General features: G+C 38.1%; 1 protein-coding gene across 1 annotated transcript in view; it reads left to right on the top strand.

Annotated features, from left to right (window-relative positions):
- Positions 1 to 10509: 10509 nt before the first annotated feature.
- cntnap5l (contactin associated protein family member 5 like) overlaps positions 10510 to 20288 on the top strand; it is a 95070-nt gene continuing 85291 nt past the window's right edge. The window contains exon 1 of the mRNA XM_058401511.1: positions 10510 to 10770. Within this exon, the coding sequence (XP_058257494.1) occupies positions 10695 to 10770 (76 nt within the window). The 5' untranslated portion in view covers positions 10510 to 10694. The remainder of the gene's footprint in view (positions 10771 to 20288) is intronic.

The following is a 20288-nucleotide window of genomic DNA, read 5'->3' as shown; positions in this document are numbered from 1 at the left end:
GTGTCGGGAGTTCTGTGTGATAGAAAAATTTCAGCGAGAATCAAGGGGAAGGTGTACAGGACAATGGTGAGACCAGCCATGCTGTATGGTTTAGAGACAGTATCACTGAGACAGAGACAGGAGTCAGAGCTGGAGGTAGCAGATCTGAAGATGTTGAGGTTAATCTTTGGGAGTGACAAGGTTGGACAGAATTAGGAACGAGTACATCAGAGGGACAGCTCATGTTGGAGGACAAAGTTAGAGAGGGCAGGATTCACATGTTTTGTCTGATGGCATTTTGAACAGACATTATATCAATTTCTGACCAGCAGGGTGCTCAGTGTGTTAGGCAAGATTTCATTCTAGCACCAGTATAATCAGCAAAGTCTCACCAGTGCAATTTCTAAACACATTTTGATGGTATCGTGCCATTGTAAAACCTTACAATTTTCTGAACATCAAGCTGAAATGTGATTTTCATCCAAGTCCTAATACCAGATAATGAGAATTCGAAGTTATTTATTGAGCAAAATGATCCAATATTAAATATCTTTCTCAGGAAAAATGTCAATATGTCAACCTCTGGGAGCATAAGTTAATTTAAAAGGGTAATTGCTGTCCCTTTGACTGAGCCACCAGATTTCAATCAGGTCTACATGGTTTCATGAACATAAATGTGGTCTTCACCACACAGGATCCTGTAAGTCAGCCATGTTATCGATCATAGGAGATTCCGGAGGGTCTGTGAAAATAAGTTATTGATGCTCACCATGCCGGTAATGTTTACAAAACCATTTCTAAAGATTTTAGCCTTCAGTAATCCATTGTGAGGCAGATGGGGAAATTCAATACCACTGTTTTGATTCCAAGGAGTCATTCCCTGGCAAAAATTGCTCCAAGGGAGTGGCAAATATTAATATGGATAGTTGCAAAGAAACTTTACAGAACAATAGACAACTGTTTCATTGAGTAAAGTCAATGTTCATGAGTCCACAATCAGGCAAACACTGAACAACAGAAGATGCCTGTCTGTCTGAAGTTTATGCAAGGCCACTTGGATAAGGCGGAAGGCAACAAGAAGAATTCACTGAATCTAAAATAAAGTCAAAGGCCCTTTTGTGGAAAGACCGAAAATGGATTTAAATGGAAGCTGGAAGCAGGAGAAATGGGGCCACAATCCAAAAATGATCCAGGTTGAAGTTTTTGGTTGTAGGGTTTCTGGTGTCATACCAGTTACTGAGAGCAAAGGTTAAGCACAGAACTTGTTTTGATCAAGTTTTCTATCTACATTTGGGACATAGGTCACAATTCAGGTCAAATTTATGCCGAAATACATACAACTGTAAAGGATTCAGAAGCCAGTGTAAGTGAGTACTGTTATTCTAATGACTTAATTAAGAGGAACTCAAATAAACCACTTCTTTTACAAATCCTAAAAAAAGAGAATTGAGATGAGTTGGTACTGTAAAGAGTGCTAAAACTTTCTGCAAGTGAGAAGAGACTTAAAGTGTTGCTGCCTCAGGCCTCTTACACAGTAAGACACATAGAGAGGAACATCTCTATGCTCTTTTTCTATGAAGGTAAATAAAGTTTTCTGTCACTCCTGCAGCACTTGCAAACTCACCAATCCCAGGCACTAATCTACAGAGCCTCCTTACAGTGAGAGAAGCTTCAGGGGCTAACCTAATGACAGCACAGAGAGACCATCTTTATGATGGGATTATGGCTTTTGCAGAGTATAGGTAGGGATTTGGCTGGTTCAGCTCCTGGCTGAGATTGTCAAGGTGTTGCTTGCTCTGATCAGCATCTTTTACCCTGAGGAAGTGAATCAGCACTCAAGCAGCTCAAGGGAGGATAAGAGCTCCGCAATGGTGAGCCCACATGCATTACACATCAGGGATCTACTCCGAGGCAGATCTCAGGATCCCACTGTGGTGTGGTCAGCCGCACACCAAGACCTGCTGCAAGGGGCAGCAGATTGTAGATTGTATCATTAGGGATTTGTATAAGGATGTTTTCTTATAAATAATAGATTTTTTTTTTTGCTAGGCAGCATGACGGCAGATTCATGAAATGGAAAAAAAATGTGCAAGGTTAAAAACAGGATGATTAAATTGTTTAAAATCCAACATTATTACACTCATTTGTTAGCCTTTTAAGCCAGATATTATGGCCTTGGACTTTAGACTGTGTTAGTTCTAACCATGCAGGGTACAGTATTTGTCTGTTTGAAAACATTTTGTTTTTTTCACTCTTGTGAATAAATCCCTCTAGTGCACACTTAGAAAAACAAAAAGGTCAAGTCTAAACCTCTAACTGATTATTTGGTCATCCCACGGAATGAACCTTTATCAAAAACAGCATGGTGCCTTCAAATCCCAAAATTCTTGTAGAAATACATCTGTGCTGTGTGAATATCTGACCAAAGACAAAAAGCTGCAATGTAAGGTTGCAATGAAACTCCATTAGCAGTGGCATTACAGACTCTGTATTGACTTTCATTCATCTCCTCTGGGAAACACTACATCCAGAGAGCATAGACTACCTGACTGTGCAAATACACACACACACACACACACATATGAACACACAGACACACATATCTCACTCCACAGTTTTTGATCCATAAAGGCATTAGGAGCACTGTTCATTTTGTCACTTGAGGCCAGTCCTAATAGAGAGATTTGCTTTGTCTCGTTTTCTCTTCACACAATGAAAGTAATTAATGAAATATGAAAATGAAACTCAAAATAATTAATGAACTAATCTAGTCCTTGATTTACTTAGATCACACTTAATGAGGATAAATTGTGCAGGAAAAAAGGGGGTGCATTGTGGGTCATTTACAAAGAAGATGTGCAAAACGGGATAGAAAACAAAATGTAAATTAAATTTGCTATTTATTTTCTAAACGATCCTGGAGTAATCAGATTAAAACTAAACCTAAAAAATATATTTAAACACATATTTGTATGTCTCATGTAATACTGATGAAAGGTTGTGAAAGATAAAAATTCAATATAATAAAAAGGAAAAGGATTTTTCTTCTGTTTATAGTGAACAATAAATAAAAACCTTTCCACAGTCTTTAACTGAGGCCTTTTAACTTTGGTTTAGAATGTACATCTACACAGCATTTGCAGACACCCTTATCCAGAGCCACTTACATTTTTTTTATCTCATTGTATACAGATGACTAGTTGAGGGTTTGGGACCTTGCTTGGGGGCTGGAGGTGGACGCTTGGTGTACAGTACCTGGAATTATAGTCATACAGGTTGCATGGAGTCTGGAGACTATCCGAGGGACATGGGGCATAAGGCCCTGGATGGGGTGTCAGTCCATCACAGGGCAATATCACATACACTCACACACCCATTTACAGATAATTTAAAGACACCAATCAGCCTACAATGCATGGGTTTGGACTGGGAGGGAACCCAGAGTACCTGAAGCATTGAGAGAACATGGAAGCTCAGTTGGACTACTGATCTGAGGACAATCAGCCCAGCAGTGGCAGCTTGGACCTCAGATTCAAACTCTCAACCTTTCAAATTAGTAGTCCAAAGCCTTAAATACTAAGCTACCACTTCCAGGTCAAGTCAAGTCAAAAAGTTTTATTGTCATTTCAACCACATATAGATGACACAATACATAGTGAAATGAAAATGCTTCTCCAGGACGCTGGTGCTACATAGACAACATATAACCACAAAACAGAAACAACAACAACAACACAGAGCTAGGGACAGAAAGTTTGTCCTAGCTACATAAAGTGCAACGTATGCAAACAGTGCAAGACAAGACAATACAAGAAAATACAAACACAAGGACACCACCAGTTCCAGGACCACCTGTATTGGTGCCAAAGACCAGAATCTTCCACTGATGGGCCCTTGAGCAAGGCCCTTAAACCTCACTTGCTCAGTTGTATAAAAATTTGTTGAATGTAAGTCACTCTGGATAAGGGTGTCCCAAATTATGTAAATGTAAAAAAAAAAAAGAATCCAAACCCCAATCCTTGAAGTGCAAGGTAAAACATGCTTACTATGACCATTCATAAAGATTCCCATAAATTGCAATATATCCTTTGATTAATAAGCAACATGTATCATAATTGGCTTTATTTCAACTTGGAAGGAGGGAGAGGAGGTCTGAATTCCAGTAGAATATTATCGGTGCATAAATTTTAACATATTGCATACAGTATATTTGATATGAAAATAAGGACTATATATAAAGAGGTTAGCTCCACCCCAGCCGCCACCCCCAATCCCACCCTGACCTTCAGGACCCAACATGCCGTGCTTTTATTGTCATCATTTTCAGACATTTCAGGCTTTTGAAATATTGAGTCATAATCATGATGAATGGTATAATTTTGTCTTCATATGATAGAAACAGATTTGGCAAAAATTAAGTGCGAAGTCTCTGGGAATATTTGTGAATATCATTACTGTTCCCAATGTGAATGTCTGACTTAATAAATCACATTACAGGTGCTAAATGAATCTATTTGCATTTGAATCCACCCTGTATTTCGTACAATGGGAAATGAGAAATGCAACAAACTGCAAATTCATTAATGCAAAAAAATGCAAAAAAAAAAAAATAATAATAATCAAATTAAATAATTGTAAATTAAATTAAGATAAAATAAAGTAAAAATTAAAAAAAAATATTACTAATTAAATAAATAAATAAATAAATAAATAAATAAACTAACAATATCCATAGACATTGTTAATACTTTGTTTTGTTGATGGTATCAATTTTCATGTGTACTTAAAACACAGAAACCTTCATGTTTCATCTCTGGCCAAAAGATGTAAGAAAGTTCTAAGTAAAATTTCTGTGAAACAGTGCTTGCAGTGAATGGACAGTAGATCCTTTACACCAGTCTGCAAGTTCAGTAAACAAGGTGAGTCGATACACTTGTTAAAGATTGCAGATAATGAAAATATGGGAATATATATTCCTCTCATCAATATTTAATGGAATGGAAAGTCTAAAGATGCAGAGATGTAGGCTCAAAAGCCTGAAATGTAGAAACAGTATCCTGGATAAATAATTGAGTAAGTATCCTTATTGATTTATAATATTACCTTTTTTTATCATTTTACATTTTCCCCTACATTTCTAATCTCAAAACGGCATCGAAAATAATGAAATAAATAACGACACAGCCTAAAATCCTAGACTCTGAGGTCACTACAATGACAACCTTCTGTATGTATGATAGATTATTTCTTTTATTTATCTTCAGGTTACAACAGATTATGTTTTTTCTTCCGTGTTCCTTCTGCTTAAAAGCCATTTGTTAAAGTGATCATACAATTCTAAGACTTGGATTTTAATAGATTAACGTTTCAAATGATTTTCTTTCTTGAGTTAAGTGAATTCAATGAGCCTTTTTTTCGGTGTGAGAGAAAAGAAGATATATTTTTAAAATAGACCCTAATGGTCAAAGGTTTGTGGACACTTGTGGACACCATCAGACAAACAAAATGCAGTGTTTAAGCTAAAATCTGGATCCATCCACATTTTTTTTTTCAGAAATAGTCTCATCAGTAGAAATGCTGTGCTACAGAATATGTGTAATATGCTAAGACACGTCATTTAATGTTAGTTTAACATCTATCATCGATGTGTTTAAAAATCTCACACTCAGCCATATGCAGACTATATACAGACATCTCTATATGTCAGGGTTTTGTTTTTTTTTTCAGTTTTCATTGGCTCATGGTAACAGAGTGATATTAAGTTTTGCTGATAATAATATGCAGAGCAGACGGTAAACAAACAGGCCTATGAGAGTTGACAGTGGAACAGCACTTGCGTAGGGGTGCTGAGACTGTCTGTTCTGTCAGGAAGATAACCTTGACGAAGAGAGAGAGAGAGAGAGAGAGAGAGAGAGCACTCTTGAACACAGTACAAACTTTTAGGAATACATAAACAGCACACTGTTGTACCTCTGGCATAATGTTACTCCTCTGTTTTCCTGTGTCAGAGGACTAAAAAATAAAAACTATACATAGAGATATCCTTCCTTCCCCGTTCTATGCACTCTGTATCTCCCCCACCCCCACCCACCCCTCTGTTCTGTCTCTCTGCCCCTCCCCTATCTGTTCTGTCTCACTGTTCTGTCTCTGTCTCTCTGTGTGTCTCTCTCTCCCTCTCTCTCTCCCCCTCTTTTCTGTCTCTCTGTCCCTCCCCATATCTGTTCTGTCTCTCTGTCCCTCCCCCTAATTGTTCTGTCTCACTGTTCTGTCTCTCTGTGTGTCTCTCTCTCCCTCTCTCTACGCCTCTCCCTCTCTGTTCTGTCTCTCTGTCTTTATTTCTCCTCTCTCTTTCACACTCTCTCTCTCTCGCTCTCTCTCTCACCTCTTCTGTTCTGTCTCCTCTCTTTTTCTCTCTCCTATCTCTCCCCCACTCTCTCACTCTGTCTCTCCCCACCCTCTGGTCTCTCTCTCTCCCCCCTCTCTGTTCTCTCCCTCTGTCCTCTCTCTCTCTCTCTCTCTCTCTCTGGCTTAATGATTTAAGCATTTAAACCGATGCCATGTGCATCCAGCCATGTCTACATGACACACTATGCACAGATTTAAAAAATCAGAGTTGTTATGCATATAATAACTCCTTGCCATTTCTCATCAAACCAAAATGTTCCACTCTCTGCCAGAGACTGAAGAACAGTGGTAATGAAGAATGAAGAAGAATATTGTAAGATATAATAGGGAAAAAAACATGCTTGCAGTTTGAAGGGCATGCAAAAAAAGTGTTTTATTCAGAATTACTATTGAGGCTTAAGAGCTTAGGGGAACCTTCATTGTGCTTTAATCCAAAGAATGTCCTTCAATAAAGCAAATTTATGACCAGCGGTAATTATAAAATTCCAACACTGTTGCTATCAACATTAAATCGTCACTCGATGCTTTTGTGTGGTTGAGCTGGCTGTGAAAAAAGTTTTCTCTGATAACTTCAGTCACAATGTGAATATTGCATAGAGTATGTTTCCAAAAACATAATCCAGGATTGATTTATTTATTTATTTATTTATTTATTTATTTATTTACAGAAAGATTTTTTTTATTACTTGTTTGTTTTTATTGATTCATTTATTTTATAGCAAGATTTATTTATTTATTTATTTGCTTGCATATTTTATTACCCCTTCAGCAGTAATGCATGCAAATTTATTTATTTATTAGTTTTTTATTTCTTTATTTTGCCTCTTGGCTTATTTATTAAACACATCTGTTTATATCGGTCTTTGAGTCAGTTCAAGAGGGTGGTCTTCAACTTGATGTCTTGTTTTTTTTTAGCTCTTTTGAAGTGGCATATCTTTGATCGCCTCTTTACTGTGCGTCTGAATTATGCCATATTCATTTTTGATCACATGCACCCCAGAAAAAAAAAAACAGCCTCTTCAGATGTGTACTGAAAATTATGCATAAAAAAATTAATAAGGAATACAAAAATAAAGCTGTCACAGCATGAAATCTGACACCAACCAACCTCTTCATTAATAAATGGTCTCTATACTAAACTTTATTTACTTTTTTTGTGCTTGCAGGAATCAGACGCTGTGTAAACATCTTTGAAAGGATTTAAAGAGTTTGGTCACACATGCAAATTACATTCTGACTTTACTCGAGGTCAAATAATAGAATTTGTGCCTGTTTTGTGGTGCACATGTTAGGCATTGAATTTCTTTGTCATGTCACATTCCAGAGCAGTGGTTTGTTTACAAGTAGATTCTCAGGGCTTTAAGAATTTGTAGTTTTTATAACTAGTTCTGTTTATAACTAGCCTACTTGGGACAATATTCATAGGGGAAAAAAAGGTTTATCTTCGAATAAATGGTGATATAAAACCCATTTCTGCTCTCTGAGATGTTTCAAGTGCTTGTTCATAAACATCTACAGTTTGAAGGTGTTATCTTCAACCACTAAAATTCTGTGTAAGGTTATCCAACAGAGGGAAAAAACACATCTCTCACTGCAATCCATGAGTCTTGATTCATTTTATATCAGACTTGTAGCGATAAATCAGTTTACACTGATTGAAAATGTCTAGTGAACTCCAGTGTATTGGTGAAAAGGGTTAAGATGATGGATCATGAAATCACATGAACGTTTTTTGTGTTTTCTGAAATGTTGCATTATCAAGGAAAAGTGTTTCCTGCACTTATGCTTATAGCATTTTATGATGCAATAGGGACTATATGTGAGACTTTCCTTGTGAGTAAACAGTGGATATATGGGCATCTTTCCAGAGTGTGAGACAGACGCTGATTCTTTTTCCATAACAAATCACTCAGCTGGAGAGATCAGGCTTGCATTAATGAGCAAGCATATGTGTGTATAGCTGATGCAGTTGATGTCTCCTGCATACAGTGAAATACAACATTTATCAATGTATTAGTAACATTGTGAGGAAATGTTCGTGTAGCTGAACCATTTTTTCTTCTGATTTTTGAGACTCTAGTTTTCTTTGTACTCACTTGCTTAAGTTGATCACAATTAAAGTGAAAAGCACGTCCCAGACACTGCTCATTTGCATTTAGCGACGCCCACAAAACTCCATAAAAGGTCAAATGCACAGACTGGAAACACTAAATGACTACTAAACAAAAAACTGAAGAAAAAAAAAAAGAAAAAAGACAGATAGTCTTAAAGTTGTTTGACTCACTTCTATAACAATAAAAACTGTGTTGCAGAGGAACAGCACATGCAAAGAATAATAGATCTTGAGACAAAAAAAAAAAAAAAACGAAAAGGGAAATTAAATGTGACTTAAGTTTAGGTGACAAGAAAATGTTGTGACATGAAAATAGAGGAGAAGAAAAGGTCTAGACTGTGCCTAGGTGATAACATGCGTGAAGTGTTGCTCAGCATTAAAAGAATTGATTTATAAGCCAGCTTTCATCCTTCAAAAAAAAAAAAAAAAATAAATAAATAAATTATACCTTTCTTTAAACATCCTTTTGCTCATAAGCATGATGAGCCCTAAATCTTTAGCTGAGGCATTTGTTTACAGCTTATTCATATGCGCAGACAGACTGGAGCTTCCTCTGTTTGTACGGCAGCAATTCTATTGTTATAATTAAACGGTTCTTTTCATCTGTATTAATTTATGGCTTTGTGTTTCTTCACATTTTTCATATTCTGCATTTAATAGAAAATGCTGGAGTTTACTACATTTTCTCAATAGTACTCTTAGTCCCTGGTTTATTGAATAAGCGGAAGGACGTGTTCTGATGCTCCAAAGCACTCCTATAAGTCGATCTGGATGAAGGCATCTTCTAAATGCTGTAAACATAATAAAAAAGAAGCAATATAAAACCAACAGCGTGTACCATATATAAAAGGTAAAAGTGCAGTAATGCATGCGATCAAGTTGAGGTTTACATTTAAGCAGATTTCCACACAGATAGGATGCAGAAATTTTCCAAAATTAGTGGATTTTCATGAATATCAAATTCCATGGGTAAATTTTTCCTGCAAATGATTTGCGAATAAATCCATTTGTCTTCAGCTTGATAAATGAGGCCCGATGTCAGTTTCTCAGCCTAATTTAGACAGATGTCCAGATCATGGTAAATACTGTCACCATCCTGTCAGTTTCTACCCTGAGGGAAAGCTATTATCATATTTGAATGAATAATACTGTCCCAAGGCAACATATTGCAAAGCAATGCAATATTTAGATGTCCGATGATAAAAGTCTCTTTCCTTCAGTGACAAGGTGGCAATATTTCATGCTGTGGTTGTTCATATGGCAGCAGGATATAAAAAGGTAGATAACTTTCACAGTATATAAGAGGCATGGTGGTGGAGTTGCTACCTCACTGTTCAAGGTTTCCTTCTTGGTTCAGTCCAATACTCAGGTTATTGTCTTATCACATGTTCTCCACATGTCTGGGTGGGTTTTCGCCTGGAGTTCTCCACGGTTCAAAAACATGCAGATAGGTGGATTGCTCCTAGGTGTGAATATGTGTATATGGGGTCTTGCTGGATGGTCTGGTTTCCATCCATGATGAATTCATCCACCTTGTGCTAAATGTTCCTGGATCCACAGCATCAATGACCAGTTACTGAAATTGAATGGTCACGTGCAACTGAGTACCACATATGACTAAAGAGTAGCTACACAAAACTGATATTTTTAACCAAAAATGTGTATGTTTTTGCACTTTTACATCTGTTGCTTATTTTAAATAGGTTGTTATCCTTGGCTATGGACAGCTGTCCCATGACACATGATACCTTTCAAATCTACAGCCCTATTCAGATGGGATTAAATTTATATTGGGTCTTGTAAAATAGATTTTTTTTCTGCTGCTATTTTACAGGTGCTACACACACAAGAGAGCGAGGGTGAGCGAGAGAGAGAGAGAGAGAGAGAGAGAGAGAGCGCATTAACGGTGGCGCGCGTCCAGTGACTCTCTCTCTCTCTCTTTCGCTCTCTCTCTCTCTCTCTCTCTCTCTCTTCCGCTCTCTCTCTCTCTCTCTCTCTGTATATGTGTGTGAACGTGCGTGCGTGCATGCGCACGCGCGTGTGTATGCGCGTGTGTGGTAGGAGAACGAAAGTAGCACGAGCAGAGAAACTTGGGAGTCTTTGAGCTATTTTCACAAGAGGCTGGAGCTGGAGCTGGCGAGGTGTTTTGGAAAGAAGCGTTCAGCTGTACAGAGGACTAGCCTGCTCTTTCTAAACGATGGGATTCCACAGCGCCATCGGCGTGTTCATCACCACCCTCAGTGTTTTTACTTCAGCTTTGGGCGCGAGCAGCTGTGAGTGTGTTTCTTTCAAGAGTTTCCAATACAATTCCTGAGTATTATGAATGAATAGCACGGACGATCCACTTATACACAGTTCTCTCTGATGCCTGAGACTGAAATTCCGTGCGGCGAATTTGGGATAAAAATAAATAAATAAATAATCTGGTCGCTTTTGAGTTTGAAATTAAGTGGTATTAGTTGGCATTGTACACTGATGTTTATAATATTTAACAGGGCTATATGATGTTATTGGAGGAAAAAAATAATAAAGAATGAGTGGGGTTTTTTTTTTTTTTCAATTAACAAATTTATATTGAATTACGCCCCAAATCTGTTTTATTGGCTCCTCAAGCTAGGTGCATGAATTTTATTTGCATTCTCCCCCAAATCCTGTACTTTCAGTCCTATATTGTAATCTGTTTGGGAAACTCAGCCCAGAGCCTTTAACTAGATCTCGCGCAAGGTATGTGACTAATCCCGTATAACAGTCTAATGGTTTATAGCCTACATTTCTCTCATGTGCTTGCTGGACTCCAGTACAGAAAATGAAGGTTTCTGAAAACATGCCTTTAAATCTTCTGTACTGGAGTAGCGGACTCTGTCCTCGTCCAATGCAATAGTGTCAATTATAATATGGTAATGTGTGAGCAAGCCAGTTTTATGTATCTGAATGTATAAGCTTACCTCGGGCAAATTGCATACTTAGACATTAATATACAGAAGAAAGGAGGAAATAATGGTGAGCGGAAATAATGTGAGTGAGCGGAAATAATGGCATTGTCAAACATGTTTTACGCGCTGGTCGTAAAATACATTAGTTTAACAGAATAAATCTTTCTTCCTTCTTTCTGTCTCACTCCTTGCGAGATCACTGACTTTCACGCGCACATTTATGATGTCATATAATCTCATCTGTGGACACGAGAGCGCGGGGAATCGCTTGCCAAGCCGTGCGCGTGCAGCGATAAATGGAGAGAGAGCCCTGGCTCAAGTGCCAATCTTGATCTTTTGGTGCTTTCAAGTTCTCCTGTGAAGTTCGTGCGTACGGGTTCAGAGCTATAATTACGACGTGGTGTGTGTGTGTGTGTGTGTGTTCAAGGGAAAGGGTCAGCGTGAGAAAACGTATTTGGTTTGAATGTATTCTTTAGCAGCCTGTCATCAACCGCAAGAAGATTTTTTCTTTATATTATTTTATTCATTGAAAGTAAATATTGAGCTACAGTGGTTGCATGAATAATTACAACTTAAATTAGACCGTTTGTTGTAAACGTGCGTTCACGTGCTTTCATGTCTGACACGTCTTGAAGGCATTTGCGACCCCCCCCCTCTCCCGTCCCTCTGTCTCTCTCTCTCTCTCTCTGTGTTTCTCTCCTATCCCCCGTCCCTCTGTCACTCAGTCTCTCTTCCTCTGTCACCCCTCCCTCCCCCTTTCTGCCAGGCTGAGAATTGTGTTTTTTCTTCTTTTAAACAAATTTAGTTCATTAAGAGCTTGGTAATTAGCTGACAAGTTGAATGAAGTGAATAATCAAATGACTTGATATAAAAATAACTTAGAATTAAAATACTGACGGTCTTTTAGTCCTCCATAATTTTCGTTCAGTGTCCCTGTATTAGACAAGAGATTATAACTTATAACAATAGCTTTTACTGTGGATGTATTTCCACTTTAAGAATCTATACTGAACCTTAAACCAGATGTTATTCAAAAGCCTCTTATTCTGTCTTGTCTTGGAGTTATTGGGGGGAGCCAGGATTGTCTATGGCAAATGCTGTAGCATTAGCAGTAGGGTGGCAATAAGTGAGTAAGTCTACAGTAATATAAATATGAATGTGAATGTATAAGTAAAAGTTTGGCTGAAGAACCCAGTTAGATGCTGACAGCCAGAGTAAGAAAGAAGGGGGGAACAGAAATGAACATTTCTGCATTTTTTCCTCCCAATTCCCCCAATTATAACATACACTATATTGCCAAAAGTATTCGCTCACCTGCCTTGACTCGCATATGAACTTAAGTGTCATCCCATTCCTAATCCATAGGGTTCAATATGACGTCGGTCCACCCTTTGCAGCTATAACAGCTTCAACTCTTCTGGGAAGGCTGTCCACAAGGTTTAGGAATGTGTTTATGGGAATTTTTGACCATTCTTCCAGAAGCGCATTTGTGAGGTCACACACTGATGTTGGACGAGAAGGCCTGGCTCTCAGTCTCCGCTCTAATTCATCCCAAAGGTGTTCTATCGGGTTGAGGTCAGGACTCTGTGCAGGCCAGTCAAGTTCCTCCACACCAGACTCTGTCATCCATGTCTTTATGGACCTTGCTTTGTGCACTGGTGCACAGTCATGTTGGAAGAGGAAGGGGCCAGCTCCAAACTGTTCCCACAAAGTTGGGAGCATGGAATTGTCCAAAATGTCTTGGTTTGCTGAAGCATTCAGAGTTCCTTTCACTGGAACTAAGGGGCCAAGCCCAGCTCCTGAAAAACAACCCCACACCATAATCCCCCCTCCACCAAACTTTACACTTGGCACAATGCAGTCAGACAAGTACCGTTCTCCTGGCAACCGCCAAACCCAGACTCATCCATCAGATTGCCAGATGGAGAAGCGCGATTCGTCACTCCAGAGAACGCGTTTCCACTGCTCTAGAGTCCAGTGGCGGCGTGCTTTACACCACTGCATCCGACGCTTTGCATTGCACTTGGTGATGTATGGCTTGGATGCAGCTGCTCGGCCATGGAAACCCATTCCATGAAGCTCTCTGCGCATTGTTCTTGAGCTAATCTGAAGGCCACATGAAGTTTGGAGGTCTGTAGCGATTGACTCTGCAGAAAGTTGGCGACCTCTTCGCACTATGCGCCTCAGCATCCGCTGACCCCGCTCCGTCAGTTTACGTGGCCTACCACTTCGTGGCTGAGTTGCTGTCGTTCCCAAACACTTCCACGTTCTTATAATACAGCTGACAGTTGACTGTGGAATATTTAGGAGTGAGGAAATTTCACGACTGGATTTGTTGCACAGGTGGCATCCTATCACAGTTCCACACTGGAATTCACTGAGCTCCTGAGAGCGACCCATTCTTTCACAAATGTTTGTAAAAACAGTCTGCATGCCTAGGTGCTTGATTTTATATACCTGTGGCCATGGAAGTGACTGGAACACCTGATTCTGATTATTTGGATGGGTGAGCGAATACTTTTGGCAATATAGTGTATATCAGTGTGACAGTATTGCTCTGGGTTAAAAGAAAATGCCAAACTGTCCAAGGGGCACTTGCAGTTATTAGTTATTATTTGTTTTGGGGGAACAAAATGTTACACAAAAATGTCCATAAGACCATTGACCTATATAACATAGCTAATCATTTCTTAATTTATCAACCATAACACAAGATTCATCACCCTGAAGTAACTTTAAAATAATCTTACTCATAATTTTAGATTTAAATATTCTCTATGCACAACTTTGATAGTGAAGGCAAAAAACACTGGACTGCAGAGATATTTTCGAGAGATTAGCGAAGTCAACTTTGAATCCTCCACCATCTGTGCGAGAGATGTAACGAGGCATGATATTCACAGTCAGTTTCTACATCTCAGAGGAAGGTGAGTGGTCATGGCTATGATCACAGCAGTCTGTGATCCACTGCTGAAGCTTTTCTTGTGACTACAGGGTTCAGAACCATGGAGAGCAACAGTTTTCTCTCAGCATCCCATTTTTGTTTTACGCTTTCCGAATTTAAAGCTTAGTCAAAGCGAACTAAGTTCACTGCTCTGTCGGGCTCAGTCTTTGTTTTGTTTTCTGTGCTTCCTGATGTTTGCGTGTGGATATATGCTAAAAAATCACGAATTATATACAGTTCAGGCTAAATGTTTACATATAACTAGGCTAAGGACATTCCAACACAACTGTGTTAATTCAGTTAACTTTACAATAATGTATACCTGTAAGGCTAATTTATTTCCGTCTTAAGGGCAAGATGGAAATTATTATGAGCTATATCATTATGAGGTTCATCTTAATGTCATTATATAATTAAATAAAGGTAAAGGTATTAATCAAAAAACTGCAGAGGTACTTGAAATCCATGTAAATAAGCTCCTGGAAGGCTTCAAAACTGAGAAGTGACTGAATCCTGCACGGGAATGATCTAGCACAAATTATTTACTGTGGTGGTGAATATATGCGCAAACAAATTTCTGCATTTCATTAAACACTTTGCATCTTCAAATGTTCAACATAGTACATAAACCGAATGCTAAAAACTCTATTTAAGTCAATTTCAATTCCAGGTTGAAACACAACAAAATATGTGAACGATCAAATGCTAGGCATTGTATAATGTCCATGTTCCTCTGTTTCTAGCTGCACAGGAAGGTGTATAATTTAACTAAGCACCAGGAATTTAGACAGCAGCTCTATATATTCATGTGTGTCTCCTGAGATGCCTGAGCTGTCTTCATCTATAATTACAGCTTTGCCTCAAACAAGTTCCAGCAAAGATCTTGAGCCCAAGACAATGAACCACCATGGAAATGAACCACCATCAGAAGATACTTTACAGGATGGATTATTCAAAATAAAATAACCTGATTCCACCAAAGCATAGTGTTAGCCAGCAGATCGAAAAGTATTAAATCAAATGCATATCAGTCAATATAAAAGAACTGATGTACAAATACCACACTAATGCAGTCAAGTATTTCATTTTTCATTGAACATATCTGTTTTCTGTAAGATTTTGACAGTTGATTTTTATAGGTATACTTTCAAATATTCACAAAGAAGAAATAAAGTGAAGGTATAATGAAAGATTATGTATTCACCCATGGTCTCCGATCGAGTGGCAGACTGCCAGAAGAGTTTCCTATGGAGCTTGAGGAGTACTTCTAATTAACTTATTTCCTTGCTGAGTAACAATAGCAAAGCTGTCATCCCATGTTCATGACCCCACAAGTGCATCCTGTAAAAGGCACCAATGCTTGTCTTCTTGCCTTTCCCACATACTATAATAACAGACGGCAGTCATTACATGTATTGGATTTTAAAATTCTGAGGCAATCATCATTCAAATTCACCACATAGTCTGCTATGGAGGAATATTCTGGCAATAAAATCTGGCAAAAGTAGATGCATGTTATGTCACAGCTTCAAAAATATCTATTAGAAGCAACCTATTAGAGTAGTTATACTGTGTGTTCAATGATATTAAAGGAAAAAAGGTATGACTTCATTGAAGTATGTTTGTATAATCACTTCCTTGACCCGATGGGCTAACCCATCTCTAGACAGCTGAGCCCCCTTTATGATGCTTCACAAAGCACACAAACAGCTGCTCAGTAACTTGAGTGCCCTGACTGGTCGATAGGTTTCTTAATATACCACGGCATCAATATTGCACTTTTGGCAGGAATGCTGGGATTGGCTAGGGCATGACGTTTGAAAGCCAGTCTCTAACTTAGGCACTGCATGGTGACTGATGATGCAAACAATTTGCCAAATTATCTGACCATAGTGACCACTTTATATCTGCATCGAATATTGTTTCATATGTCAAGGTGCACAAACCACCACATCTTCAGGTTCTGAAGTGGAATGCTTGTCAAAGCTGTTCCACACCTTTAAGAAAAGATTTGAGTAGTGTGCATACCCCCAGCAGGAAACCATCAGTCTGTCACATACAGTATTACGGTAAAACCCCAAAAACAAGACATTTAGCTTATGCTGCAAAACACCAAACTATGGTTTATGGTGCAGGACAATGGGTGTATGCTGATGACCTGTACACTCACAGGACCTTGTCTGACAGTTTTGTGAACATGTTAGAGTATATCCCAGATGTTGCTCCCAAAAGCCAGACACATATTTTCGAGGTGTCTGGTCTGCTGTGCCGCAGTGAGCCGAGTACCCAGTGCAGCAGGTCCAGTCTGATGGATAGAGGGAAAAGAGGCTTATTAGAAATGTTAATAACAGGAAGAACAGTGGCTCATTTACCCCAAATGGTGTTGGTTTCTTATGCACTGCAGTGTCATCTATAACATTGTCACTGGTGGAAAGGCATGCGGCTGGAGATTTGGTCAAATGTGTGCCATTGCATCCTCTTATTTTTGCTATGGACAGAGAGTTTTCTGTGTGTTAGCAAATAAATAGACATCTGCTCTTTATCAGACATCCTAAATTTCTTCAAGATTTGCTGAACTTTGCTTAACCGGTGCCTTTTTTCAGGTAGAGTCTTGCTGTAAGGCAACATATTCATTGTCTGATTGAATCAGCCTAGTTGACAAAAAGTCAGCTCTTGTTTCTAAAAATAAATGTCTAATGTTAGATGCAAGCAAAGTGTCATTCTGATGAACTGGTCTGATATGAAGGAGATTCTGACAATAAAATCTAACAAAAGTAGATGTTGAGCTCCATGTCACAGCTTCAAAAATATCTGCAAGTGACCCCACCATTTTTAAAGAAAAAGGTGTGACTTCATTCAAGTATGTTTGTTTAATCACTTCCTTGACCCAATGGGCTAACCCATCTCTTGACAGCTGAGCCCGTTTATGATGCTTCACAAAGCACACCATCATCTGGTCAGTAACTTGAGTGCCCTGACTGGCCAATAGGTTTCTTAACTGGAGTCTTTGTGTAAGTCAAATAACTTAACATTTTTGACTTTCCACCCTTTCCATATTTGTGATCAGCTCTGCCTGGCTTGTCCCCTGCTGTTGGGCTATCCACAGAGCAGCCAGTTGTCCAGATAAAGGATTATACATGGACCCTGGCATTGCACTATAGTGAGCTCTAGGGGAACTCTCATATACTAAGCAAAAGGGAAGGACTCTTATGGAACTACATATCTATATCAAGTCTATGCTCACAAACCAGTGATGTTTGTTCACAGTTTGCATCACATCTTGTATGAATGTCAAGTGTTTTAAGAAGACACAGTCTTTTATGTCCAGGAAGAGGTCTTGTATCAGTGTATTAGTGTATTAAATTCTTTTGCTTTTGTCTCTAGTAGTGACAAGTCAGTATAGACAATTAGCATGGGACTTCAGAGATGGACCCCTGAACTGTGTGCTTATTTTCATCTTATGTTTTCAAACTAACAAACAATGCTTCAGTTGCTGAGGGGAAAATCACCACTGACCACATTATATCAGAAACTCTGGGCTACCCAGGTGAATGATGCTCTGTAGCCTTGGTCACAATCTGGTCTGGCATAAACCTGCTCTAGGCTGTGCATAACTCCCAGATTCTACGTTTTTTAATGTTGAAACTCAACTTTGCTGCCATTTCAGAATGGTACCTAAACACACCTTGTTGTCTAACATGTTTAAATTGTGTTTCTTATTATTTAGTGCCTCCTGGGACAAAAACCTGTGCAGGTATCAGCAACAGATGGTAAATAGTATTTTTTTTTTTTTTTTTGCAAGCACCAGCATTTGAGCCAGCCAAACATGTCTTCATCTGTTAGCAGCCCCAGTGACACCCTGTTGCCATGGCTGCTATAACTTGAAGTGCAATCTGTAAGATCTCGTTGCCCATTGAATTTCCTGTAATCTCCTTAAGGGCCAGGAACAAATGTGGCATGGTATTAGAAATACAGCATTGTATGCTTTATAAACCAATGTATCAGCCCTCTTATATTCAGACTGTACACTGTACAGATTTACACGCAAGGTTTCAGCCCTAATGAGGCCACTATTTCTTCATAACGGGTTCCGCAGCCTGCGGAATTCCACTTCCCGCAGTGGAAACACCGAATCAGAGGATAGTAATGAATAGTCAGCATTATTTCCACAGCCTGTGAGGCCTATCATTATCAACATGGTGTTGAATTGAGATCAGGGATCTGTAGAAGATGCCCCGGTTGCTAACATTGATTGTGTTAATCAGCCAAACTCCATCCTGTCTTGAATACAAAAGGTTGGGAATGTGGGAAAAGTTTGATCAGCAGGTTTTTTTTTTTTTTTTTTGAATTACTAAGGTTAAGAGATGAGTTAGAGTGACCACAGATCCCACAGACAAGAGAGAGTACCAAAGGAAACTGGTGGCCTGGTGGGCTAGAAGGAAAAGAAGTAAAACATCTATTTTTATGATCTGTATCTTTTTTTTTCCACTCTGTAATTGCATTCAGTAAATGTCACAAAGTGCACTTGGAATGCACAAGTGCACATCAGAAAACAACAAACAACGTCCACTTTGTCATCTTCTAGTTGTTTCTAACTCTGTGTAGGAGTTCTGCTGCTACTAATAAAGATATATGAGAGGGCACATCTCTCTTGAAAGTGCTTAATCAGAGAAACAAACTGCACTGTGATGCAACTTCAGCATGGGGCAGAAATGTTATTTTAGGTTTACACTGTTAAACACTAAATTTGATATTAAATTTGATACTAACCATAACCCTAACCCAAAAGATCCAGCTTTTAGACAGCTAAGAATTTAATAATAATAATTAAAAAAAAGAACCATTGAGGAAGGGAAGGGTTCTTTTACAGGGTCTTAGCGCTCTAATATCATTAATATACAGAGGGACAACAAACAACGAGCCTTTAAGGGTCATAGGTGGAGTTTTTTTTAATGTTGTTTGACAGAAATGCTAAAGTTGAACCATGAACATTAAATACACTCTTTAAAAGAAATGATTTTATTTAGAACCTAAAATGGTTCTAAATCACTTCATATATTGAATCTAAAAATGGTTCTTTATATAAAACAATTTTGAAGAGGTGTTTGAATTGAACCTATGTGGTTCTTATTCAGGGATTATTATTATTGTTATTATTATTATTATTATTATTATTATTATTATTATTATTATTATTATTATTATTATTGTTGTTATTATTATTATTATTATTATTATTATTATTATTATTATTATTATTATTATTATTAAAGTAATACATTGTGAAAAAAATATAGTATTGATAATTGCATTTACTCCTATTTTTCACATCTACTATTCTGTCACTTGTCAAATTACCACTTACCACCTTTTAAAAACACTCTACGTAAATGTTATTGTTGGATAAATTTAAATATGAAAAGAATAATCCAAAAAATAAGTCTGACACGGAAAGAAAATAATCTATGACCATACACTCTTAAAAATAAAGGTTCTTAAATGGTTCTTCGCTTTATTTTTAAGAGTGTTTTTATTATTATTATTATTTTTAAAACTGAAAGACACGTTTCACTGGCATGTTGTGGTTAATCTAATGGAACGCATCTTCCCTATATCAGGCATTAGTCATGCTATTACTTGCGTAAGCTTTTTCAACAACAGATTGCATACAACAGCAATCATAGCAGGCAGCTTCTCTACTCTTGCTTTGAACAAAACACATTAGACAATGCTGCAGTGCATTTAAAGCTGAAATTTGACAAAAGCATACAGTAATGAGTGCTGATGTACAGCTTATGTTGTTTTTTTGTTCATTTGGAGTATGGAATAATGCTACGTCTACATTATGAAAGAAAAAAGGCTTTGATTGCGGATTTGATTGGATTGGATTTTTTAAAAATATTATTTATTTATT

Source organism: Hemibagrus wyckioides, linkage group LG10 (genome assembly GCF_019097595.1).
Source record: "Hemibagrus wyckioides isolate EC202008001 linkage group LG10, SWU_Hwy_1.0, whole genome shotgun sequence".
Classification (NCBI taxonomy): domain Eukaryota; kingdom Metazoa; phylum Chordata; class Actinopteri; order Siluriformes; family Bagridae; genus Hemibagrus; species Hemibagrus wyckioides.
The sequence above is the reverse complement of the archived record's forward strand: the minus strand, read 5'-3'. Positions and strand labels throughout refer to the sequence as shown.